The sequence below is a fragment of the Passer domesticus genome, chromosome 6, assembly GCF_036417665.1.
Source record: "Passer domesticus isolate bPasDom1 chromosome 6, bPasDom1.hap1, whole genome shotgun sequence".
NCBI lineage: Eukaryota > Metazoa > Chordata > Aves > Passeriformes > Passeridae > Passer > Passer domesticus.
The window spans coordinates 24,250,605-24,276,246 of NC_087479.1; the positions used below are offsets into that span (position 1 = coordinate 24,250,605).

General features: G+C 46.6%; 1 protein-coding gene and 2 long non-coding RNA genes across 6 annotated transcripts in view; 1 reads left to right on the plus strand and 2 right to left on the minus strand.

Annotated features, from left to right (window-relative positions):
• The window catches only part of LOC135302904 (uncharacterized), a 35,189-nt gene extending 23,307 nt beyond the window's left edge, over window positions 1–11,882 (minus strand). For 2 of the 4 annotated variants that reach the window (XR_010364459.1, XR_010364457.1), the window contains exons 1-5: window positions 11,679–11,882; window positions 5,792–5,887; window positions 4,884–4,934; window positions 4,148–4,249; window positions 207–299 (exon numbers count right to left, since the gene is read on the minus strand). This is a non-coding gene — a long non-coding RNA (uncharacterized LOC135302904). Of the gene's footprint in view, window positions 1–206; window positions 300–2,343; window positions 3,852–4,147; window positions 4,250–4,883; window positions 4,935–5,791; window positions 5,891–11,678 lie in introns of those variants that run through there. The other 2 variants (XR_010364458.1, XR_010364460.1) reach the window with 2 other exon arrangements.
• A 2,155-nt stretch (window positions 11,883–14,037) lies between these two features.
• Window positions 14,038–15,986, minus strand: LOC135302906 (uncharacterized). Its single transcript, XR_010364461.1, has 2 exons — window positions 15,804–15,986; window positions 14,038–15,245 (listed from the first exon to the last, which is right to left on the minus strand). It is a non-coding gene; the product is annotated as an uncharacterized LOC135302906 (long non-coding RNA).
• On the plus strand, window positions 15,925–21,306 carry FOXA1 (forkhead box A1). Its single transcript, XM_064423910.1, has 2 exons — window positions 15,925–16,308; window positions 18,725–21,306. The coding sequence occupies exons 1-2, from the start codon at window positions 16,237–16,239 to the stop codon at window positions 19,985–19,987; spliced, it is 1,335 nt and encodes a 444-aa protein (XP_064279980.1). The 5' UTR covers window positions 15,925–16,236; the 3' UTR covers window positions 19,988–21,306.
• The last annotated feature ends 4,336 nt before the right edge of the window (window positions 21,307–25,642 follow it).

The following is a 25,642-nucleotide window of genomic DNA, read 5'->3' on the forward strand; positions in this document are numbered from 1 at the left end:
AATTTTGTGAGAATTAATGCATTACAGCGAACGCTTCAAGGCCTCATTACTGAGATTAACTTAAAAGAGCTAGAGATGTTTTTTAAAAAATAAAGTGTGTTATATGATGTCTTGCTGGTAGTACAGTGGACTGTATAGTCCTTGTTTGATAGAAGCATTCTAAATTTGATATTATTTTTAGAGAACAAAAATGTTCATTTACTTACCATCCTCACAAACTCCTCTGAGTCACGAGCTAAAGAGGAGCTTCAGGTTCTTCACCAAGAAAGTGCATTTCTGAGACAACTATAAACACCTTCCTATGGATGGTAAACCAAATATATGCTTAGTTTCTCAATATACTTCAAAGTTAGCAATAAGCCTCAAAGCAAAAAAAAAGTACTTCACACATTGGAAATTGCTTCATTCTTATAACACAAATTCTATGCTTTCACAGAAAATACGATAGGAAGCATAACTGATAACCAATTTCCCTCAGAGGACACAGGGCTAAGTAATGCCCACTGAACTGGCATTTTATTCCCAGATAATGCTATTTCAGTGCAGGGGAAATCCAGCACACAGCTCCCACAGCAGTAACATAAGGTATCAGTGCTAACCAGTCATTAATGCAAGATGGAGAATAAGATAGAGAACATTTTTTTTTTTTTTTTTTTTTGCATAAGGAATGAAAAAACACATTTAATTCTAAGAGCAAGTTTTCATTTTAGCAGTCCCATTCTTTTCTTTCTTCATTTAAAACAATACATTTCTTACTTTATTTGAGAATATAAGCTATCAAGCTCAGTGTAAAGCAAATAATCCAAACATCATCATCATCATCACAATAATAATAAAGAATTGCTAAAGTCTTCAACCTAATTATAAGGTCACTTCAGTTCAAAGACACCTGCTGCAAAAGCCTTTGAATTCAAATAAAAGGAAATCAGCAAGAAGGGTCTCATTCATCCTCACTAATATTTGTATGTCCATACCTAAAAAAACATTAAACAACAAAAAACTGGAACAGAAAGCCATCACTAGGTTCAAATAGTAATTTTATTTTTAACCAGATTGATCAAATATTGGAAATAAAGAACTAAATATCACATTATCCCAGGTCAGATTTTCAAAGCTCAGAGCCCAGCGGCTTACACTACAAAAAACAAAAAATCAGTTTACATATCAGGACTGGGCAGAGGCCAAATTTTGAAAATCTTCCCTGGAACATAAGACAAATTTATTTTAAAAAGTAAGAAAATTATACAACTCTGCACACATTACCAATCACTTCCAATTATTTCTGCTAAGTTAAAATGCAGTTTACCAGGTCTAATAATTCTTTAATACTCTTCAGATTTGTCTGAAGAATTTTTGTAATCAACCAAACAGTCCCAAATTATTATATCCCTAAAATACAAGTCAAGCAATGAAAAGGCATCATCCCAATGCTGCCTCACTGAGAAAAGTCTTCTCTGATTTCAATGCCAATTGAAATACACCATAATATATGCAGAAAGTGGAGACACAGAATGCCTCAACCACACAAATTAGCTCTCAGAAGAAAGTCAAATCAGAGTGCATAAATCAACTGGAAATGCAGTTCTTTCTGCAGAACTGCTGCTCATGGACTTTCAAATTTAAATTAATGTAGTTCAGGTGAGCTTTTTTCTATTCCAGTTTTTGTATTAAATCAAAAAAGAGTCAATCTCACATTTAGGGAATGTAAAGTGCTGTACATTTTAGCTGTCTTGGAACTGAGACAAAACTATCAGCCTTGCCTAGAGAGGACAAAAAGCCATCTGATACTAAGTCAACAGTTTAGTTAACAAATAAATTGGCAAACTTCTGGTGAAAATCTAGAAAAGTTTTCTCTAGCATCTACCTGATGCCTACTATTACTGATCTCACCTGCTGAAATTAATTGAAGGAACTCTATTACAGCTGCTTACATGATTTACATAACCACGACAATAAAAGAAATTTTCTTATGAAGACTTCACAAGCTAAACAATAACTAAAAGAAACAATACTTCCAGTGATATTCTAAATGCATATAATACACTTTTTAATCTGTCATACTGGAATATGTCAGCTTAAAAAGGGAAAGGAGAATAACGTAAAAAAAATGTTTCAAACTATAAGCTGTATAATAAAAAATAACACCACAAAAGATGTTTTGATGTATTTTGATATTGGGTCATTTTCATTTTTAAGGGACATAAAAAAACTAGCAGAAGAAAGAGTGAAGAATATTCTGATACATTAATGTCTTTATCCATTTGTTTTGTCTGGCTTCTGTGTTGTAACACATTGTAGGAGCTAGAAAAAAAAATATACAACTCTTATAAAAGTAATATTTACCCAAGAGAAAAATATTGCTCTTGTTCTGGTTCATCTAGTTCCATTTTTATGTTGTATTTCTGGCCAAGAACACTCTCCAGGAGTTCTTTGATCATCTGGTCTGAGGGAGATGGAGAAGTAGACTGCAGGGAAGCAATTATTTCATCAATAGACCTTGCAACCACTTTCACAGGCAGCACTGGGGTGGAAGTAGACTCTTCAGATTTGCTCTGCTGGAAGTTCTTCTCGTATATTTTTGAAATGTCTGGTCTAGTTACATCCCTTGCCTCTTCCAACTCTTCTTGAGCAGACCTCACACTTGGCTGCTTACTTCCTTTTCCCAGAATCCTTCTCAATTCAACATCTAAATCTTGTTGCTTTGCTTTTGAAATCACTCTGTGCCCCTTCTTACAGTTTTCCCTAGTTATTTTTGCTCTTCTTGAAATGATTTCACTTGTGTCAGAATCTGTAGAGCTAAATTCAATGCTATCATTAATGATAGCATTGAATCATAGCATCAATCAATGCTATCATTAAGTATCTCCCTAAATTCTGAAGATCCATCTGTAGCATACACACTCAATCCTTAACTTTACTCACAGCTTTTGTCTTTTCTAATAAGATAATTACTCCGGATTTAATTAACATGAAAATTAAATCCGGAGTAATGACTTCTGAGGTGGAACTGGGTGTTTGACTGTTACAAATTTTTTTAGTGGTACCTGCAAATGATGCTATTACTGGAAGAGTTACAACTGTAATTTCATGAAAAAAGTTGCATTTTTTTTCCAGAGCAACTTCCCTGATTTTTTGTCAGCACTGTCTTCTTCTATAGATTTATTTCCTCTTCTCATCACCCTGACTCAGGAGTTTGTTTTTTCATGTCTCTTGCTTCAAAAGACACCCTTACTTTCTGTGAACTTCAGAACACCCAATGAATTAATTAAGAATATTTTTATTTATATTCATGACAGGCTCATGTAGACTCTTCGACCTCTGGAGAGGATAATGTTCTTAACTGAGGCAATTGATCTGGTGTTAAATCTTCCAATAAGGGCTAAATGCTCATGTTTCTGAGAGCAGTAACTATTGCTTTTTTGATCTTCAGACTATCCCACTGAGATTCCTCGCATACAGTATCACGTTCCTTAACCATATTCAGTGCCTCCACATAATTCAGTCCTGAGTACTGATGTTTTCTAGTAATTTTCTCTTACTGTATGCAGTCTGTAAAGTCAAGCAGAAACGAGGATTCATATTTTATGCACATACAGAGGCGCCAACTTGCAAGGGCTCTTCCTTTTTGCTAAGGGTCCCATTGGTGCTAACAAGATTGTTCCAAATAAGTGTTGTGAAGCACCAGCAATGGCTATCAGCATTTTACATCAGGAAACAACTGAATCATTTCTAATTTTGGAGTACGAGTTGGAAGGAAACCTCAGACAGAAAAAAAAAAGAAAATGAGAAAGAATAAAGCTCAACACTTGCTCGAAGTAAACACAAATAGCTTTCCAGCTACAAAACAAACAAACGATAAAACCAGTGACCCAGTCCTGCCTGTCCCGCAGGGCCTGCCCGCTGGTGGCCTCGCGGTGCCGATGCGGAGCGCCGCTCGCTCTGGAGCCGGGCAGGGCACGGGCGAGCGGAGCGCTCCCACCGGAGCTGCCGCCCCCCGAGCGCTCGGCCCGCCAGCACGCCGCACCCCCACACCCGCACTGAAGTGTCGTACGAGTCGGGCACTGGTGAGACATTCCTCTCCTAAGTGAGCTGAAACGCATCAGCTTCGTCTGGAGATGTCATTAGAGTCGTGTTTCTTCCAGCTTACCCGCGGGGTCCTGAAAGGCGCAGGATGGGCAAGGGATTTGCACCTTGTTAGCCTCATTTCTCTCCTGTGTATAGCAACCCTTGCTCTGCTGTCAGCTCTGCCCTGAGAACCAAACATATGAACGAATGGCACTTCTGGGAACCTGTGCACCATGCATTGCAGTTGTTTCCTGGGCGCAGTGGTAGACAGAGTTTTCTTACAAAATTAATTTTTGTTATTGTCAAAGTCTCAGCTTGGAGATGAAAGCTCTAGTCAGCTGTGTGTGGTTCATTCATCATCATCAATAAATTTCTGTTACTGGGATTTTATTTTCAGTACTAGCAGCTGTGTAACAGTAGAGACTCCATCTGAGAGTCCATAAACCAAACAGCTTTGCACTATTAAATGAGCAAAAAGTCTGAAACCAGTTCTCTGAGAGGAGTCCTAGCACCATGTCTTGCAGTTTTACTAGCCAATCCTTCAGAGAACAGAGATGTCAAACATGTTTGATAGCTGTCTGGTGAAAGTTAAATTTTAACAGTAGTTCTTTTCACACATGAAGTATGTACTATAAGTGGACCAAAAAAAAAAAAAAAAAAAAGAGTGTTTCAGTGTCCAACAAATACAGGCAAGATAGCAAATGCCAAAAATCATCAACCTTCAGAAAATACACTTTAAAAAATTAACTTAGAAATTAAAGAAAATGTGGAAAGTCAAACTGAATCTATCAAGATGGTCATAACCATGGCCTACAAACCTTCAAAGTCACATTGATCAGGTTCCCAAGAAGGCTGATGGTCTAGGACATCTGCAAAGCAAAGCAGGTTATAGCAGTAAGGGGGAAAAAGTAGTTTCCTGCACATAATATGAATGCAAAGTGCTGGAATTTCCAGGAATCTCTGGATTGTGACAGTTCACAGAATTTTGCTTGTCATCCACTTAAGTCTGTTCTGGTAAGTAAAAAGAAAGCCTTTTTTTTTCTCCTTTTTCCACTTTGGAATCTCCATCACCCATGCGATCACAAGGAACTGTAGGGACTAACTGCAGATATTGGATTCAAATATGGCATTAAATTGATTTAAAAGCTCCACTGGTCTAACAGGCAAATGTCTCTATTATCTTCTCCTTTCTTTGTAGCTTTCAGCTACATTTTGTGGGGGTTTTTTTTCCTGCCTAATTGTATTCCTGGAGTTCAAGGGGTACACAGTGTCTTTCTTGCAAAGAATGGAACTTACACTAGGCTAGATGGCTAACTTTTAGCTTGATAATGCAACTGAAAACCTATGGAAGATGAAAGTTATTGGCCAGTCATTACACGCCAATTAATAGCAAGTTTTCTCTTCTGATAGCAAGATAACTGATTAAAGCCCTGTAGTATGCCCTAGAAGACCTCTCTATTTGGTGCCTAATTTGCTTCTCTGTCTGTCTAGCAAGAATCCCAGAGTAGCTGGAGAAGCAGTAGGTAGAATATCAAACAGCTGTTCTGTGTTGAAGGATTCCTGTTAGCAGTCCAGGCCATTAAAGCAGTTCAGAACAGGAATGAAGTGTTCGATTGCCACATTGAAGATGAATCCTATTAGCAGTTTAATGCAGATGTAAGCCTAGAGAACAGATTCATTTCAAACTAGTTAAACAGTAAAGTAAAGCTTCAATGATTTCGTTTACCTAGAACAGTTCCTCTCTGCAGGAGTCACAGTGGGATGTGGAAGAAAAAGCCCTGCATGTGAAGAGGTATTTGCATCAGGAAGTTCCAGTAAGAACCTGCTGAATGACAAGAAGGATTTGCATTAAAAAAAAAAAAAAAAAAAAAAAAAGTCTTAGGAGGAAGGAAAAAACCTTAGACACAAATTTCCTCTTCAGGTTAATAGTGGTGATAAAATGGCAAATGAGTATGCTGTGTTATCTTACTGTATCTGTTGGCTGTCAGTTCTGCTTGCAGAAGGGCAGTGGCTGGCTCCTGGGGAATGCAGTTAGCTTGTGAGAGAGGTTCAAGCCTTGGTTCTTAAACATGTCCTGTGTTAATGGTCTCTAGGCCTTGTAAGCAAAGCAAGTAAACACCCAAGGGGATCTGATGTCAAATCCCAAATACTATGTTTTTTCCCCTACTAAGCCACACATGATGCTTAGCAGACATTTCTGGAGAAATTGTTGCCAGTATATCCTCTAGGTCCTCCAACTTGAACTCCAGAGATGACAACTGCGCAGATTCTCATCTCTGATACACAGGAAAACAGAGAAAGCTTTTTCCCCCTTTCCTCAGGTATTATTATTATCATCCCTTAATGATCACAGAGATGCTTGAAGCCTGAGGGTGGGGGGTTTTATTAACATTAAGTATTTGGTTAAACAGGTTAAGCCCTATCTCCGAAGATTGCAAATTCCAAAATTTAATCAGTAGATGAATCTTTATAGTTAGCAAATGGATCTAGATTTGGAAAACCTTCTGCAAGTTCAGTCCCTGGGTACACATTATTATTTTTCATAATTAGACCTCACCAGATCGCTAAGCTTCCTAATGTCATATAAATTGTGTTATCTAAGTTATTAGTCTATTAATGTTATAAGGAAGGTGGGTTTTTTTCTTCTTAGGAAGAAGAGCAATCATTAAAAGATTGTTCAGTTGGTTGGAGAAATTAAAAAATGCAATTTCTCAACTCTGAAACTGTCTGAGTCCGTGTCATGTAGGCAGTCCCACCCCCAAGGCACATCACTTCCACAATCCAAGCACATGATGGACTGAGATGCACATAGTGCCCCTCAGACACTGGGAGGCAACTGGAGTTAATCATGCTTCCAATAGCCACCTTCATCTAGGCAACCTGAAATCAGGACAGCATGGTGCATATGAAATACCTACAGCCTGCTATGGGCTCCTAAGAAAATACCACGGAGAGTCCTTAGAAAGATTAGCAGTTATTTTTTAAAGGAAAGTAAGAGCATAACTACTTTACCAATTCTGTGGCTCATTCCTAGTTTGACACTAAATGCGAAGCCTCACCTTGGTATCTTTTCCAGCTGGCTGTGACAATCTTTGCACATGCCATAGTCCAGAGGCTGCCCAGCCCTGCTGGGGGGTGCTACATTCTCCCATCTGCTGTGCTACAGCCAAAGCACCGATCCAGTCTGCCTCAGAATGGCTGTACACGTGCTCAAAACTACTCCCCAGTGCCATAGTTCAAAAAGGATAAGAGCGTATTTACAAATACATTTTCACCATGATGTCCAAGTAGCATAATTCCATTTTAGAAACCAGAACAAAGAGAGACTGGATGACTGTCTAAAGTCCCCTAGTAGAACCAGTGGTAAATTCATAACTGAGTCTGTGCTTCTGACTGGTAATAAAGAGAAAATCAGAGGTATGTATACTCAGGGAACTCTTTGCTTTTCCAGGTCATCAACATCTTTAACATTTCTGCCAGGTATATATATAAAATGGCCATAAATAATCAGAGTAAATGGATTCATTATAAACTAAAATTCTGAACTGTGAATTTTGGGCGTTGGGAACATAGCACAAAAAGTTCTCTGACAGTTACACTGTGGGGACAGTAATCTGCAGCAGAATAGTAGAGTAAACGGCAGAGGGGTTATCTCTTAAATCAGACAGTGTCAATACTGAAAAGACTTTTTGTTAGTTGCATCCAGCTGAGCTGAAGGAAATACTTTTTTTTTTTTCCCAGTGATCAATCTATATTGAATCCCTTGTGCAGTAAGCAGCCATGGAAAGGTTTTGTGGAATTAGTATTATAAATCACACATTCAATCCCTTTGTGAGTGTTGAAAGCATTGTCATTCTTCTAATCACTATATCCTATCTTTGATCCATAACAAATATGCACACCCAGCTCTACTAATCTCCATTATGATTGTAAGATATCTGTATTTGCCAGTGCCATGCCAGCAGAAATAGTTAACATTTTTTCTTCCTCCTAGGATTTTGGGCTTTGTCTTTTTTTTTCTCCTCTCCCCATTTAAGAACATTGGTATTTCCTAATATAATATAATGTAATTCAAAATAGATATAAATTAACAAGTTGAAAACAAGATGAAGCTCTTTTATTATAATACATATTTATAATGAGAAGATCAATACAATGAGAAAATCACTGGGTAATTTTGAGTGATAATGATTCACAGGTTTATTTTCAGCATGACATGACAGTAATGTTTCCAAGTACATGCTATTTTATTATATAGCCCAAAATAAATTACATGAGTCACTTCTGGAAGTCCATCACACATGGCTGTTATTATAGGCACAAGGTCAGACACATTCCTGGCTTTGAATAAGGCTGTAAGCAATAAACAGAGAAATAACAGATAAACACCTGACAAAGTCTTTTCTGGGATTGGGCCTCTGCTTGCTTTAGTTTTAAAATTTTATTATATTTGATGGTATAAAAAGTATATCATATCTCTACTCTTCGTTGTCTTTCAGGTAATACAGCAGGTTTCCAACTGGCCATTCCAGTCCAGCTCTTGTGTTCTCTTAGGACAACAGCTTGACAGTGAATGCATAGGTGTAGATAGATATCTGTTTGTAGCTCCCAGGTTTCACAGCTGAAGACTCAGCTTTGGTGAACATAATCTCACTTAATCACAAGAAAAATCTTCACATCACAGCAACAAAAAGAAATGCCCTACAAAGGGCAGGGAAAGTTGTCTGCAGAGGCTGAAGGTCTGGCTACCTCTAAGGATAATTTTAGAAAATATTTAAAGGATTTCTTGGAATGGATAGATTTTGGAGCAAATATTCATAGATCCTGAAAAGGGGGAAATGGTTTGCAAAGCCAACTGATGACCTATGAAATTGTTTGGATGGAAGAGTTTTCTCCTTAGGAGAAACTGAAGGAAAGTTCAGATGTTCAATCATCCCACCTTAACACATAAAAAGGAGTAAACCTGAAACTACATGCACAGCAGAAACACTAAGGCAGCTGCCTTGTTGGCTAGAAAGGGATGGAGGAGGAATGAATTAAATCTAATTCTTACCTTGTCTCACATGTAGCTGCACAGAGACCTGAACCCAAGTGATGGGTGCCATGTGGTGATCTAAATAATCTTCATGATGTCAGTCTCTTTAAACTACTCAACAGTTTTCAAATTCACCCTTGAAGTACTTGAAGCAGCAGCAGAAGCTTAGACCAGGCTGGAATGATGAACCACTCTTCAAAATACTGAACAGCTTCTTCCCCTGGGAAGTCTTAACATTTTGCTAAATCCAGACCTTCCCCTACTTTCCCATAGGCACAGGTTGACTATATTATTTCATGGATCTCATGACTTTGGGTGTTACCAGTTAATACTCACACTCTCGCATTTCAGAGTAAAACTACAGACTGTGTTAGGATCCTTTTCCAGGGCAAGCATCATTTTTGCTATACACAAATGTAGTGTAGTTAGTTATGTCCTGTAATGGAGTAAATGGCCAGTGTTTGTATGTTTGTGAAAATGCTGCTATACACCCCACAATTGCTCATTGTCCTTGTTAATACATTTCAAGAAAATGAGCAGTGAATGCAGCTTGAATTAATTTATGCTCTAGGAACTGCAAGCTGGATAACACTGTGGAACTGCTCCCTGAGGAGGAGTTTAAATAAGCCAGCCTTTATTTTGAACATTTAATTCTTCAGAGCTGTCAGGAACAGAAGCCATCTAGAATGGATACTGGTATCTCCCAATGCTTTTCTGCAGAACTACTGTAGAGACAGAGGCAGTGAAGTGAATAGTTTTTGCAGGTAAAGTAGAAGACAGCAAACAATTTGAAAATATGTTGATATGCAGTGAAAGAGAGTAGCATTCCTTCACTCTCCATCACCCAAAATTAAAGGTATCAAACCAAGACTACATAGGAAAGTCAGTTTGCAAAGGAATTGGAGTAGTACATTAAGATGAATATTACAAAGAGCAGATCAGCTCTGAATCTATTGTCCATATTGTTTTTCTATCAGTAAAGCAGATATTCTCAAAGATAACTCGCTGTACGTTTTGGAAAAACAAGGCTATTGGAGAGTAGAAATACCTTTGATTCCAGCAGCAGGTATTGTTGGGGCAGGGGAGGCAGAATTTCGTCCATTAAATTACTGGAGCAACTTTAACAAAGAAAAAAATCCTAGAATTTATTCATAGGTGCATCTCCTATCAAGCATTGTTTCTTATACCAGTTTGTTTAGATTAGCTGCACTCACTGCCTTAGTTTGCTTTCTTTGCTTCCTGCAAAAATCTGTATATATCCCAAAACACCCTTTTTAGAATGTGGGTGAGATTCTACAAAGTTTGTGACATCTAAGTACTTGTGTTTATCTGTGCATAATCATACTCCCATCTCTTCTGGTAGTGTTTCTTCCATGCCATAGTACTGTGGCTACTTCAAAACAAAACACCCTTTAAAATGAAATGAAACAAGCAACATTTTCAAAAATATATCAAGTAATTGAACAAGAACAGACGCACTGATTGAAATACATGACAGAAGCATTTACATTTATGTGTCAGTACATCATAACATAAGTAAAACAAACTGTAACTGAAATAAATACCCACATGGCTGCTCCTGAATCAAATTATACTTATCAACTGGATTTATTCTTGTGAAAACTAAAGTAACACACTTGGCCAATGACATGCTGAAGTGTGGTCATCCTGACAGCTGGAGTTCTGGAAACAGCACACATACATCTAACCATATTAGCAAAAATAAACTGGTTATTTATGATGGGTAATGATTTACCTAGTTAAGAACTCTTAGAAACCCTAGGAAAAAAACCCAAAAGAACACAAAACAGAAGCTCCCTTATTCTCATCACTGTAACCATCTGATATCAACATTCATAACTTTTTATTTCATTATTTGTTCCTCCTTCTCCTTTAATTGGTCAGACACATGAGTATTTTCAGATGGTGGGATATTACTTGTTATGTCGTTCAAATCTTATGATATCAGCTCTGCAGGATGCCTAGAAAATTAAATGCAATGAATTGCACTGAAAATAAAATATGATCATAAAATAAAATAAAATAAAATATTATAATAAAATAAGATATTATAATAAATAAAATATTAAAATAAAATAAAATAAAATAAAATAAAATAAAATAAAATAAAATAAAATAAAATAAAATAAAATAAAATAAAATAAAATAAAATAAATCTTGCAACGGAACATCGCTGTTGTAACGAGCTACACAACGTCTCCAGGGCCTGGCCGAGCGGCCGTGAAGGGAGCACGGCCCTGAGTGTGACCCGGGAGAGCCCGCAGGCCGGCAGCGCGGCCCGGGGCCCCGAGGGCGCGGCCGCGGCAGGACTGGGCCGCGTTGCCCCGGGCCGCGTTGCCCCGGGCCGCACTGCCCGTGTTCCGCAGCCCCTGCGCCCGGCGGCCGAGGGGGCTGGGAACCCGCGGCCGAGGACCCGGCAGCGGGCGGGCAGGGGTGAGACGCCCGGCCCTTCCTGCTGTGGATGGTGCGGCGGAGAGGGCACGTCTGGCCCGCCCAGGAGAACCAGAGCCCGGCTCCTGGGGAGGAAGAGGGGCTGTAGGAAAAGGGGGTGCCCTACCTTGGGCCGGTCGCAGGAAGGAGGCCACTTGATCGTCACGGTCGAAGATTGGAAGAGCAGTCTCACTTAGCAAAAGCTCAGAAGCAACTGATGACCCCATGCAGTGCCCTCTGTGCCTGGGCCCTGCTCCCCAGCGAGAGGAGGGTGAAAAGCCGCCTTCTCGCCCCTGAGCTCCGGGAGCAGGGGAGCGGCACAGACGGCCCCGACGGGGGCTCCTCCGGCCGTGTCTGAGGGGACCCCCACGGGCTCTTCCAAATGAGAACTCAGCCACAGGAGCGCAGAACCGGGCGGCAGTGCCTGTGTGAGGGGCGGAGGGACGGAGGGAGGGAAAACAGCCCCCCGACCGGACGCCTTCTCTGTGGGCTCCCCGCAGAGGGAGAGGCGCTGCCGGCAGTCACCTACCCCTGCTCCCGGAGCACCCACGATCCCTCCCTGTCCAACGCGCCCGGCTCTGGGCACAGGCACGTTCCCAGACGGTTACTGTTTGCCTGCCTGAATGGGGTAGGATTTCAGGTTGGACACAGACGGGAAGAAAGATTTCCCATCGTGGCTGACGGGGTCCTACGCTGTTTTCGGGGACCCGCTGCACCGGCTTGGGCCGGTGTGGAAAGCCGGGTATGAGGGACTCTCTGCGGGAGACAGATGCGGGCAAACGAAAAGAAGGACGTACAGTATAGGGCAGGGAATGCATACCGGTGCGGAAACAACCTCACAGCTCCTGCCCGAGCTAAACGCCTGGCCCGCACTGGCACAAGCGCTGCCGAGAGAATCTCGTTCCAAAGACGATGGTACTTTGGATAAAATAGAGTAAGCCCCTGCAAGTCAAACCGAAGGGCCGGCAGCTGCTGCTGCTGCCAGGGGGAGCTTAGACGGGAGAGAGCTGAAACAGCGCTCCACGTTAAAATTAAAGCTCCCGCCGCCTGCATCGGCCGCCCGGCCCACGCGTGGCGGAGAGCCTGCGGGCGGCGCTCCGGGCGGCGCGGGGCCCGAGGAGCTCCGGCCCCCCGGGCAGCGCCGCGCCGGGGCCAGCTCCGCTCCCCGAGCGGCCGCGGGAAGCCCCCCAGAAGGCGACGAGATTCCCAAAACCCAGACGCTTGCTGAGTGGCCTTTGCGGGGCCCAGCTCTTCCTGACAGTGCTGGTAACGCGGTCTCCCCTGGAAGTCCTCCCCCCGCTCCACACACATATTTTCGTATTTTTAAGGTCAGGTTTTATGTTTGCACCCTTGGCAGAGTGCACTGGTGGAGCAAAGAGCTGAGACCCTGATTTCATCTAGCCAGGTAAAGCTCACCTCAGACTGCACTTTCTCCAGGTTGCACTAAAAGCTCGACCTGAAAAAAAAATTAAAACCAAAGAAAGAAAAAAAGAAGAAACAAGCAAACAGAAAGTACACAGAAACTGGTGCTACTCGAACCAGAGCTGGGGAAAGGTGTGCTATAACTGGGGCCAGTGCTACTAACCTGACTCCTGAAAAACGCATCAGCTAGGCACGACTGGAGAGCTCCTGGCTATTACACAGCATCCCGCGTCCTAGGAGAGTGCTCCTCTGCTGAGCCTGCTGCAGAGGGTACTGATAAATCCCGCTGGACTCGCAGAGCATCCTACATAGGACTTCACTACATAAAGGCTCAAGTGCCGGGAAAGGGCAACCACCGAAATACCCGATTTTTCCTGTGGTGGTGGGCAGAGGCGTCCTGACCTCTTCTGGACTTAAGGGAGGATTTTCTCCACCAGGGCTGCACCACAGCAACCGGACCGAAGAGAATTTCCAACAGCGGCTGGCTCTGACTAGGGCTTGCTTATTATACATCAAGTCGAGAGGCTCTGAGCAGATTAGGAGAAGATCCTGCCTGTGCTCTCACCTCTGGGAGCAACCTCAGGAGGGAGCTAAGCCCGCAGCCGGACAACAGGAGGCGCTGAGGCTTTGCACAACCCACGGCTCCCCTCCCCTCCCGGGCAGCGGGCATCCCAGCCGGGGCGGCCTGGGGGCGGCCGGCCCGCAGGGCGCCTTTGCCGGCTCCACGTTTGCTCCGCCCGGTGAAACGCCTCCGTGGTTTGTATCAGCATCCGATGAGCGTGGCCGGCTTTGTGCCTGCCCTTTTTTCCAGGTACGGGGTGACCCAGCGTGGGCTGCCCGGCGTCCCGTCGGGTGTTGCTCCCGCGGGGCTGGGCTCTGGAAGGGAGGCAGCACCGCCCCGAGGTCAGCCGGCGGGGGGGTGCCACAGCGGCGTCGCTGGGGCAGCTGCGCTCCTGCCAGCGTCCCCGCATGCGGCTGCGCTGCTGGGGGGAACATACTGCACAGACCTCAAACACTGAAATGGGCAAGCCACCACTGAAGGGTCTCTGTTTTCAGATACACCGCTTCCATTAGGAAAAGAGGGAGGGTGTATACATGAAGACTGCAATTCTAATATTTCTTTGATATTCCACTGGGGTTTGCCCCAATTTCCATGGGTGTAGCTTGACCATTTGAGAAAGCAGGGGTTTAATCCAGTGCTTTTATATATTTTATTTCCTTCCAGACATATTTTCATATGTTGTTCTCCTCTGGTAATTCCAGAGTTTTGTTTGTTTCGAGGATTTGACTTAATTCTGTTGCCAGATTAAAAAAAAAAAAAAAAAGACGAGGAAAGAACAAAGAAAGGGATAACAGAAAATGCATTTAGAGAACAAGTTAAAACATATTTGTCGTGGCAGAGATATGCTATCTCTCGTCATTTGAATCCTGTGTGTCTATAAGAAACTTTAAAATCCCGTTTGTGGGGGTGACATTTCCACAGATCACTCGAGAACAAATCACTGTGGAAGCAACTGTGGCCATGCTGAATGATAAACATAGCAAGCTGAAATTCAGACCCAGGTGTGTATTACAGTTTCTGTGGTATGATGTGCAAGCCTTTTTCCAAATCCCGAGAAGCTTTATTTCCCCTTCAAATTCCCACTGTTGGAAAAGTTGTTTAGGTTTGGGGGGGAACGGTTATTAGCTGCTGGTTGGTGATGTAGATTTTTTGTTTTGTTTTGTTTTGACTTTTTGTTTTTTTGTTTTCTCCTATGAGGTGATAAAAGTTCTAGTAGCTAGGTGGGAACGAACTCACAAGGGATAGGATAGAGAAACCTAAGAAAAGTCCGTGGTGTTGACATAGGCTCGAAGAGCCGGACAGGACAGAAAATGTTTGATCCCTCTGCAAAGACTGAGAGATTCCTTCCATAATAATAAAAAGCTTTTTCCAATGTCAGTTTGTTTTATCGGTGTTTTTTTTACCTTTTTCCAGCCTGTGTAGAATCCTCCTCCCCTGTTCGTTGTGAGAAATCAGGTCAATAAGCAAGAAGTTGGAAATTAGATACTCACTACCTATTATTGCTGCTCCTGGGCTTCTGGCATCAGAAAAAGCTTCCAAATGAGCCTTCTGGGCTGAAGGCTTTCCACAGTAAAGATATAAAATGGTTCTAGTGACTCACCTGATGTTTGCCAAGTGGAGGTTAATATCAGTGGATCCGCATTCAGGCCTCTGTCCGTACGTATTGGGAACCTGTAGTATTATGTCTCAGCACGGTGACTCACATGGTTTCTGAACATAAGGCACCCGAAAAACAATATCATTATCACCATCTGCATAGGACGGCACCCCGTTTGAAGGGCTAGTTTAGCCCGGAGAAGAGGGGTGTGTGGTGCGGGAGGGTTGGGAGGGCTTTGGGGAGCGCGGAGCCGAGCCTCCTGCTCGCAGCCCGGAGCGCCTAAAGCGGTCCCGAGGGCGGTGGGAACGTGGGGCTCCGCGGCAGGGCCTGGAGGTACCTACGCGGTAACCAGCTGTGAAGTGACGAGGGGAGAGGGGGGAACCTGTGGACTTCAGGACTCGGGACTTTGAAGCACGTCCCGGCCATCGAGTTAAAGGAGCATCTACCGGCCTTTAGTAAATATTGCCTCTAATCTCAGGGGTTTAAGGCTGGATGGCCTTTTGCGTTCTCTTCAAATAGAGGGGACTTCCCTTCCTTCATCTACCTCATTTCATTTCTCCCTATCCCTCCTAGCATTTGTCCTGTCCACCTGAGAGGGTGGTCGTGCCTGTCCCCCGTCCCATCCCGTCCCGCCCCCCGCCCCCCCGCCCGCCTCTGTCCCCCTCTCCCACCTCTGTCTCTCCTTCTTTCCCCACAAGCTTAAACCAATTACGCAGCTTTGCAAATAAAGTGCCGCCCCGGGGGGAGTTGCAGGCGAGGGGGACTGCCTTGTTTGCAGGTGCATCTCCGGCTTTGTAGGTGCGAACGCCTTTGTGAGGCGGACAAATGGGGAGAGGAGGAGGAGGAGGTGGGTACTTCTGCGACGTAAGATCCACATCAGCTCAACTCCACTCACATCCCAGCCGCACTTCCTCACTTTCTCAACTGTCTCGCCCCACACCGCTCCCTGCCTCCTTTTTGGCTGGTTATAGAGCAGAATTCAGCACCCCCCGCCCCTCCTGAGAGCTGGCTTCCTGCTAGGTCGGGCTTTCGGGCTCTTTTCCTACTGCCCGTCGCTCGCTTGCAAGAAGGCTGGATGGTTACACCGGGCAGGTTGGCTCCATAATGTTAGGGACTGTGAAAATGGAAGGGCATGAAACAGGCGACTGGAACAGCTACTACGCCGACACTCAGGAGGTGAGTAAATCCCAGGGTCTGGCTTCCCTGCTGCCCCTGTGCAGGGGAGGGGAGGACCTGGGGGTGGCTGGGGGTCTGGAGGGGGCAGCAATCGGAGGAATCGGTTTGCAGTCCAGATCCTGCCAACGCAAACGTACCTCCCCCTCCCTCCGGCGCCGAAACTGGCTAGGCTTCCCCAAGGAAAACACAGCTTCCAGGAGCCCTGGAAGCGTTTGGGGAAGACACGGGGCGGCTGCGAGCCCGCCTGGAGGGCCGGGGGGCCGGGGGCAGCGCTTGATCTCATCTTAGAGGCGTAATCTTCTCTCGCGGCGGGCACAAAAGCACCCCGTAAACTCTTGGCTCGGGGCAGAGCACTCGCCGCGCCGCCGGCTCCCGACTCCTTCCCGGCAGATGGCAGGGGCCGAGGGAGACGGACGCCAGCGCGTCCTGCTCGGGGGCAGCGCCTTCCCCGAGCTTCTCGGCGGGACCTCCGGCCTCCCTACTCGCCAGCACCGGGCCCTCACCTGTTAAGGCCGGGGGAAAGGAAAGGAGGGGAAGACCAGCCGTTTGTCCGTACTTTGCGGACGGGCTGCCCGCGGCGTGCGCTGCTGCCGCGGGCCGGCGGGCGGCGCTGCCGAGAGCCGGGCCGGAGGGGCCCGCACCCGGACCCGCCGCCCCCCACCCGGACCCGGTCCGGACCGCGGCAGGCGCTTCCGCCCCCGCGCCCGTTTGACAGCGACGTCCCGAGGTGGAGGAGAACCGGCCCAAGCGCCCACAGCTGCGGCGGAGGAGAGGGCCGCGGCAGAGCCCGGAGCCTACCCCCGGCGAGCCTCGGCCCTGCGGGGCCTGGGGTCCGCGCTGTGCCGCTGAGGCTCTGCAGCGGCTCCCGGAGAAGCCAGCGCCCGGCAGCACGGCCAGCAGCACCGCGGATTCCCGCCCTGCAAGGAGCCGTTTTGAGGAAGTGCGGCAGCGAGGCAGGCACCTGGGTGTGCGCACCCGGGCATTGCATCAGCACACCCGGACACACGGCTCCACAGTCCCCACGCCTCGTCCCGCAGCCGAAGCTGGCACACGCGCCCATAGGGCCACGCGGGCAGAGGCAGATACGTGTCACCCGGCTGGCATCTCCTTTAATAAAGGAAAGTCGGCTAAGGGCAAACAAGGGTCATCCTAATTATGTGCCGTTTCCAGACTCATTTTTCCTCTCTTATACGCATTGTCCACAAACACAAAGTTAAGGGAACTTCGCTTTTACTGTTTTTTTAAACTTCAATCTTTCCTCACCTCTTGCCATTTAATTCGAATAACTGCAAGAATGCAACGTGGGAAACCCAGCCGCGTTCTACCATCTCAAATAATTAATGTGATCCTCTAAATCAAAAGTGCATTTATAAGTTCGTGAAATTTGTGGGGATCAGAAATGAGTTTTAAATATTTAACCGTTGCTTATACCTCATTCTTTTTAGCCATATTAGCCATAGTTCGAGTAAACTGGGAACGTCTTTCTCTCTCCTGTTAAATCAGATGCCGTAGCGGAAAGCACAAATTCAAGCTCTCCGGTTGTGCCTTTTTTAAGAGTTGTGTTACGTATTAGGGTGCTTCAATTTTTCCCACGTCGTGCAATTGCAGAAAATCTTAGAGAGGAAAAGTTCAGGGGTTTCATACTTTGGGAAAGTTTTGCTGTTTGATTGTTTGGTTGATTGGTTGTATTTTTTTTTTAACTTTAATTTAAAGACTGTTTTAATAGAAAATGTAGACGGGGAAAGCTTCCACAGATAAAACAGGCCAACAGGACCTGTTTGGTTTGTGTGAGGGTTTTTAAAATTATTTTGCAACAAGACATTATCTTGTATGTTTCTTAGAAAAGAAATTTAAATTATTGCGAAGGGAGATATGCGTGAGATTTTTCTCAGAAAATACAAGCAGTCTTTCTCCTTGGCGCAAACAGTGTACGCCCACCAATTCCAATACTCTGATGAGTTTAAGTATTTAACTAGCGAGACAGGACACATAAACAACAAAATATGGGAACGCGCCGGAGAGAACACGTCCTGCCGGGGCAGCCTGAGCCCGCATCCCGGCTCCGCGAGGGCTTGGAGCGGCGCAGGGAAGACGGTCGGTCCGTGCGCCCCGCTGATCCCGGCGCAGCCCGCGCAAGCTGCGACACGCCGGAAAACCGGCACTGCGTCCGGAGAGAGCACCCCCGCTCCGTGTCTATTCATAAATGTATACAAATATGAAATAGACCTTTTCATGGAAGCAGCTGCTTTTCCGTGCGGGTTTGGGGAAGCTTTTTCCCTGTTGTCGGGGAGGCGGCCGGCGTCCCGCAGCAGGACGTTTGCACGGCTGGCTGGGCCAGGCGGGCGGATCCGGCCCCTACGGGGTCCTGCCACACCTCTCTCCTCTCTAACTCCGTCTCTTTGTCTCGCTGCCCTAGGCCTATTCCTCGGTGCCCGTGAGCAACATGAACTCGGGGCTGGGCTCCATGAACACCATGAACACCTACATGACCATGAACACCATGACGACGAGCGGCAACATGACCTCCAGCTCCTTCAACATGTCCTACGCCAACACGGGCCTGGGGGCTGGGCTGAGTCCCGGCGCCGTGGCCGGCATGCCGGCAGGCTCGGCGGGGCCCGTGAACGGCATGCCGGCCGGCGTGGCCGCCATGGGCACGGCGCTGAGCCCCGGTGGCATCAACGCCATGTCTGCCCAGCCGGCCCCCATGAACGGGCTGAGCCCCTACGGCGGCATGAACCCCTGCATGAGCCCCATGGCCTACACCCAGTCCAACCTCGGCAGGACACGGGATGCTAAGTCCTTCAAGCGGACCTACCCCCACGCCAAGCCGCCCTACTCCTACATCTCCCTCATCACCATGGCCATCCAGCAGGCACCCAGCAAGATGCTGACGCTGAGTGAGATCTACCAGTGGATCATGGACCTTTTCCCCTATTACCGACAGAACCAGCAGCGCTGGCAGAACAGCATCCGCCACTCGCTCTCTTTCAATGACTGTTTCGTCAAGGTGGCCCGGTCCCCCGACAAGCCCGGCAAGGGCTCCTATTGGACCCTGCACCCCGACTCCGGCAACATGTTTGAAAACGGCTGTTACCTCCGCCGGCAAAAGCGCTTCAAGTGCGAGAAGCCGGCGAACAGTAAAGCCTCTCAGGAGGGCAGGAAAGATCAGGCTGGGGCCTCGAATTCAAGCTCCAACTCCCCCCTGCACAGAGGCCACAACAAACCTGCGCAGCTGGATACGGCCACCTCTCTCTCCAGCTCCAACCCGTCCACCAGCCCTCAGTCTATGGACCACAGTGGATCAAGCACGGAGCTAAAGACCTCGGCCTCGGCCGCCTCCTCCACCATCAGCTCTGTGCCCACCTTGGCCTCCGTCCCACATCCCCCTCACTCATTAGCCCACGAACCCCAACTCCACCTCAAGGGTGATCCCCACTACTCCTTCAACCACCCGTTTTCCATCAACAACCTCATGTCCTCCTCGGAGCAGCAGCACAAGCTGGACTTCAAAGCCTACGAGCAGGCGCTGCAATATTCCTCTTACGGGGCCAGCATCCCCGGCGGGCTGCCCCTTGGCAGCGCCTCCATGGCCGGCCGGAGCAGCATCGAGCCCTCGGCCCTAGAGCCCTCCTACTACCAAGGTGTGTATTCCAGACCCGTGCTAAACACCTCCTAGCTGTGCAACCCCCGCCGCCGAGGCCGAGACCCCTCCTCCCCTTCCTGGCTTCTCTCCCCGCTTTCCCTGAGACAGACCAAGGTGTTTCCGCACGCTGCGTGCAAAGGACTGTTACTTTTTAATTGTCTCGCAAGGCGTTGTGTGTTGTTATGATCCACCACGACCTCCTGCAAAGCCGGCCGCGTCCCGCTTGTACATACTCCCTCCGGCCCCTGCCGCCCAGCCCCTCTCCCCGGAGACCTCCCCAGCCTATGCAGGGTGTTATTAAAAAGAAGAAAAAAATGTTGAGCGTGTAAACTACTTGTTTGTGCTTTCTGCCCCCTTGTCTCCCTCCCTTATGTGTTCTATAATCTCATGTAAGTTTACAGGTATGTGGCAATACTTTAACAATACGGAGATGAAGAAGCGAGTAGACATTTAAGACTTTTTTTTTAATTAAAAAGGCTTTGAAGGACAATACTGCTGTGAAGTAGCAAAACACTAAAAGAATCTCTAAGCAACAAGAGAACTATTTACTTTCTCGGATCATCCTTTTGATACTTGCAAAATAAACCTTCGGCTACTACAACCCACATAAAACCCAGATGCTGCGGGCCGGATCCTGCACTCCCGAGGGGACCAACTGGAGCTTTGGAGTGCAGGATGCGACCCTTATCTTTTTCCAAGTGTTACCTGTTTTGGGATGTAATATAAAGTTACAAGAGGTCACAGCCAGTTGGATTTTTTTTTCCTTCCCATCTGTTACTGAAGATTCTAATTCATCAGGAACTCTCATCAACATGTGGATGACATACTTATTTAATTTAAGTGTATTCATTGTGTACCAGCTAGAACTGTGTATCTATAACCAGGTTATTTTCCCCCTCCCCTAGGAAACATTGACTACTACACTGATGCAAGGAAAAGAGGACAGCTCTTTCTCTCCCCCCTTTTCAAACTTGTCTAATAAATTTTTTTTTGTGGCCGTTTAATTATCGCCATCGTTAGCTTATTTCATCCAGTGTTATTGCACTTTCCACAGTTTTACACGGTGTTAGCATAGCCAGACGGGTTTTATTATTATTCCTGTTCGCTGTTTCAATGTTCTTAATTTATTGCATGGTTTATATTGTTTTCTTTCTTTACAGCTGGAAATTGCTTTAAATGACCGTAAAAAAATAATTACACGTGAATTTAAGAAATTTTGTTAATTTTATAAATGTGATTGTAATTGAAAAAATATTTTGATTTAAAACGATAACTGAGAATTTAATGCGTGAAGTATGTTTTTGATCATTTGCAGTTAAGGACTTTAAATAAATCAAATGTTATCAATTAAATACTTCTGCTATTTTCTTACAAAATTTCTGGGGTGGGTTACGGAGGACGGAGCAGTGTGTAAGAAAATCAAAACGTAGTGCTTAAGTGTGGATGCGAAGAGGAAAGATTTGTACGGCCAGGCTTGTGCAGAGGGAGGGCGGGGGACGCTCCCGGAGGGTATGCTTGCGCTGCGATGCCACCGGCCTGTGAAGCTGGCTGTGTGGTGATGTTCTTTATTTTATTTTATTTTTTTCCCTAATTCGCTGTTCTGGGATATGTTGAGGGATGGCAGGAAAAAGCCGCCCGAGGCGATGTAACCTCCTGGCTGTCTTGCGGCCAGGCTCGGCGTTTGCCAGCCGGACGGGACGACGCCCACGGGGAGCATCCCCAGGGCGGCTCCGGGCCGCTGGAAAGGCCCAGATCCCGCTTTGTGGCTCCGGCTCGGAACCATCCGTCGGAACGACACCAGCAGCCGCGCTGGAGAGCTCTGGTCCCCTGCAATAGACTTTGTCGGGGGAGGGGAGTTTAAGTGTGAACGGATTTCTCTGTGCCGAGCCCTGTTCGTGCACGGCCGCCAGATAAAAGAACTGTGTAATTCTCGTAATTATCACATAATTGCCCCCTGACGGGTTAGGGACAGCGGCGACAAACTAAATTAAGGTTCCACTTAGAAAAGAAAAGCCAAGCCAGCGTCCCAGAAATCTCACTACATTCTTCCAACACTACAACCCAGCTAAAAACGGGAGGAGAAAAAGAGTCTTGGGAGAGCCCCTCTGCTTTGCAAGTGCGGCGGGATCGGCGGCGGTCCCGGTCGGAGATGCGCGCACGGCTCCCGGTGCCACGGAGCTGCCTCCCGCGTCGTGCTGTGCGGGTGCTCTGTCGGGCGGGCATTTCGGCAGGTCCTGCCCCGGCTGCCGAGTGCGAGTCCTGCAGCCGGGGGCAGGGGGTTCTGTCCCCGTCGCCGTGTGCGGCCGGTTACCCCACGGCCCGACTGTGTGGCACCTTCGCTTCTGAATGTCCCGAAATGGCAAACATCAACAGACCCCCCGCAGGCAGGGGCAGCCCGGGGCTGCTCGGCACCGGGTCTGGGCAGGCGGATCCTATTTAAAGCCCCGCTTCTTCTGCCAAGAGAAGCTTCGTGAGAATCGAGACAGGATGAAGCCAATTTGCAGCAGGACTTCACTTGTCTCCCACAGACTAGTCTATAGAGAATATGCCATTGCAGAGTGGAGACATTGATTTAATGCCTTGGGCTCATACACGGAAAATATCAATCGACTGACAGCGATAAGGCAGCAAGTTTCACATATCAGCTGAGGAGCACAGACCGTGTGTAATGGAAATATTTGGGGCGTGGGTAATAAAAGGGTTTAAGCGGACCGACGCGGCTCCAAACCTCTCAGAGATAAGGAGCGGAGCCTGTCACGGATGCAGCGTGTGCCCTTTCGCCACTCGCCATCAAGATTATATTCCTCCCCTTTCTTCTCGTAGGCAAATGGTGTCTGCGGTGGGGAACGAGCCACTGACAAGACAGGGATGCAGCTCATGTTAAAAACGCGGGTCCCCGGCGCAAAACACGCAACATTCTGTGATCAGTTTTAAGACTTGGAAATCAACAGCAGGGCAAAGAGTCCCCTTTTACGTTCTGCTCCTAACTGCCCTGCTGCTGCTGCTGCTGTAATCCTGTGCTCAGGAAACCCCTAGCCAGAGGGCAAATATAAGCTAAAAATGGGATCCACAAGAAGAGGGTGCATGCCCCCGCCCCGCAGTGTGGAGAGAGGAGTTTGCGAGCGTCTCCTCCCAGCCGGACCGGTCGTTCTGTGCTAGAAGGGAAGGAGCTGGCTGGTGCGGGGCTTTTGCTCCTGTCAGAGATGGTGTCTTAGCCCCCGCGTCCCGCAAAGCGGGAGCCCGCCAGGCTTCAGGTTCCAGGCTCCGACCGACACCTCAATTTATAGGGGAACTTCGTCTTTTCCTGTTCGGCAAATTACCTCCGACCGGCCGGCCACGTGCGGGGGAGCGAAACCGGCTCATTTAGCGTCATTAAATACAAGCAGGGAGTAAATCGGGGCGGCGGGGGATCTCTGTAAAGATTTCCGCGGAGTTTGGGCGGTGAGGAGGCCCCCGGCCCGGGACCAGAGGGGGATGCTGGGTGCGCCGGCGGGGCAGGGGATCTCGAGGCGATGCGGCGGGGACCCTGCAGCCGGGGGCGAGGGGACGGAAGGGTCCCCTGGCGCAGCGGAGCCCTCCTCTGCCGCGGGTCCGACAGTCCCGAGACCCCGGCAAGAGGGCACGATGCCCCTGAGCCCCCCACCCGTAGCACCCCCTCGGAGCACCTGCGAGCAGCACCTGCCCTCCGCAGAAGGGAAGAGTCGGTGGAATAAAAGCAACTTCAGCCGCCCAAGTCAAGTGGGAGAAATAAAACAAGTAACTGCTGGGTTGTTTCCTGGGTGCGAATGGACAACACTAACGCTGCATCGGCAAGCAATCGGAGGATAGACATTATTCGGAAGGAATAATTCCAAATATTCGGGACTACTGAAAGACGAGAAAGAAAAAAATTGCCAGACAGTTTTTCATTTGAATGCTATTAATGTCAATAAACCATAAGTAAATCGTGAGAGAACGGTGCGAGAAAACACTTCAGCCATTGGCATAGCTTCAAAAATTGTTTTGAATGGGTTGAGTAGGCATTGAAATTGGTCCATCAGCATAAACACGAAATAAATGAATTCCCTTGCTATAACGCCAACTAGTCTTTAGAAGAGCAATTGTCTCGATTTTTTACAGAAATATTATAGATAAAACACCTGATTGCGATAACAATGCACTTTGTATGGTTCCTTTCCTGTTTTGATGAAACGGAATCTAGACATCTATGTGTGAGCATCTGTGATTAATCACTCTGAAAACAACATTTTAAAATCAGAGACTTAATAAATAAAGAGATTTCGTGTGCATTTTCGTGATAAATTTAATTAATGAAGAAGCAAATTATCCTCATATAAACATGGGGTATAAAGTTATCTCGAGAGGAGTATAGATGCATCTATTGTATATATTAACATACATATAATTAATATGTATTTGTTTTCAGGGGAGGCAAGTGGAAATATACATAACACACAATGACCAGGCAAAAATCACACCACAATAGTGCACAGAGTGTGAGCGGAGTAAAGAATTTAAGTCCCCGCAAAACTCCCACGCTGCAATATTGTTTGGGAAATATAGGAGAATGGTTAATAGCTAAAATCAAAATGCAATTAATTTGATTATTTACATGTCAAGGGTCGTGCAGCAAAATAGCTCTTTTTTTCCTTCTTCTTAATGCGAAGCCAGCCTTCTGAGCTCCTGGCAAAGGCAGACAGACTAATAATATTTTTCAAATAGTTTGTACATTTTCTGCAATTTTTAGTTTCGAAAGGTCTGTTTCAGAGGGAAAAAAATAATTGGGGGAAGAGAAGAGTGGAAAACGGGAGGCGATAAGAAGAAAACCTGCCTTTGTTCCCTTTGGTTATTTTCTAATAATTATTCTGACCATTGTGACAAAGTAGCAGTTAAGGATAGATTAGTGTAAATAGCGTCGCATTTCACTTGCAAACCTTGCAACTTTCTGGCCCAAGCCTTGCCATGGTGTTTGTTTCTCCTCTTCACCTCAAACAGAAACTCATTGAGATTTCAGATCTTTGAACTTTGGACAGATCAAACTGCCAGCGCTCACCTTTGTCTCCAGTCATTAGGATTTAAGGCATATGTAGCCTCATGGCGGAGTCCATTTGTCTCTACAAGGGAAAAAAGATGCAATGTCCTTTTTTTCCCCCCACCCTAAAACTCCTGCATTTAGTTGAATTCTTAGAAAGGATCATTTTCCGGAATGCTGCGGGTGTTGCGGTAGCATTGCTCGAATGGGCTTTGCTCCGGCGAGCTACTTTAGGGGAAGTTCGTCGTTGTTTTGATATTATTATTATTGTACAATTGGTAATCTAATTTTCCCCATGAAATATTCCTACACCTGCTCGTTATTCTAAGGGTGAACTACCAGCAGACAGGGTACTATTATTATTATTATTATTATTATTATTATTATTATTATTATTATTATTATTCCAGCCAGCAGGCGGAACACGCGCTGAACCGGAGGTTGCTGTGTTCCCCTCCGCCCTGCGCTGGCCCAGGCTGTCGCCCCGCAGCAAGGGAAGCTCTGCAGCGGCGCGGAGGCGACACGGGAGCGGGCGGGACGGGGCCCCGGTGTGCGCGGGGCGCGGAGCCGCTGACCTCCCTGCCCGTCCGGGTCTCCCGCCCGGTCTCGGTAGCCCAAACCTTCCCCAGCGGACGGCGTTGCCCTCTTTTGGTTCA

Bases quoted from the DNA above. Each gene is read 5' to 3' on its own strand.
- FOXA1 (XM_064423910.1), top strand. From the start codon at position 16,237: ATGTTAGGGACTGTGAAAATGGAAGGGCATGAAACAGGCGACTGGAAC. The intron at 16,309-18,724 runs GTGAGTAAATCC...TCGCTGCCCTAG, and splicing joins ACTACGCCGACACTCAGGAG to GCCTATTCCTCGGTGCCCGT.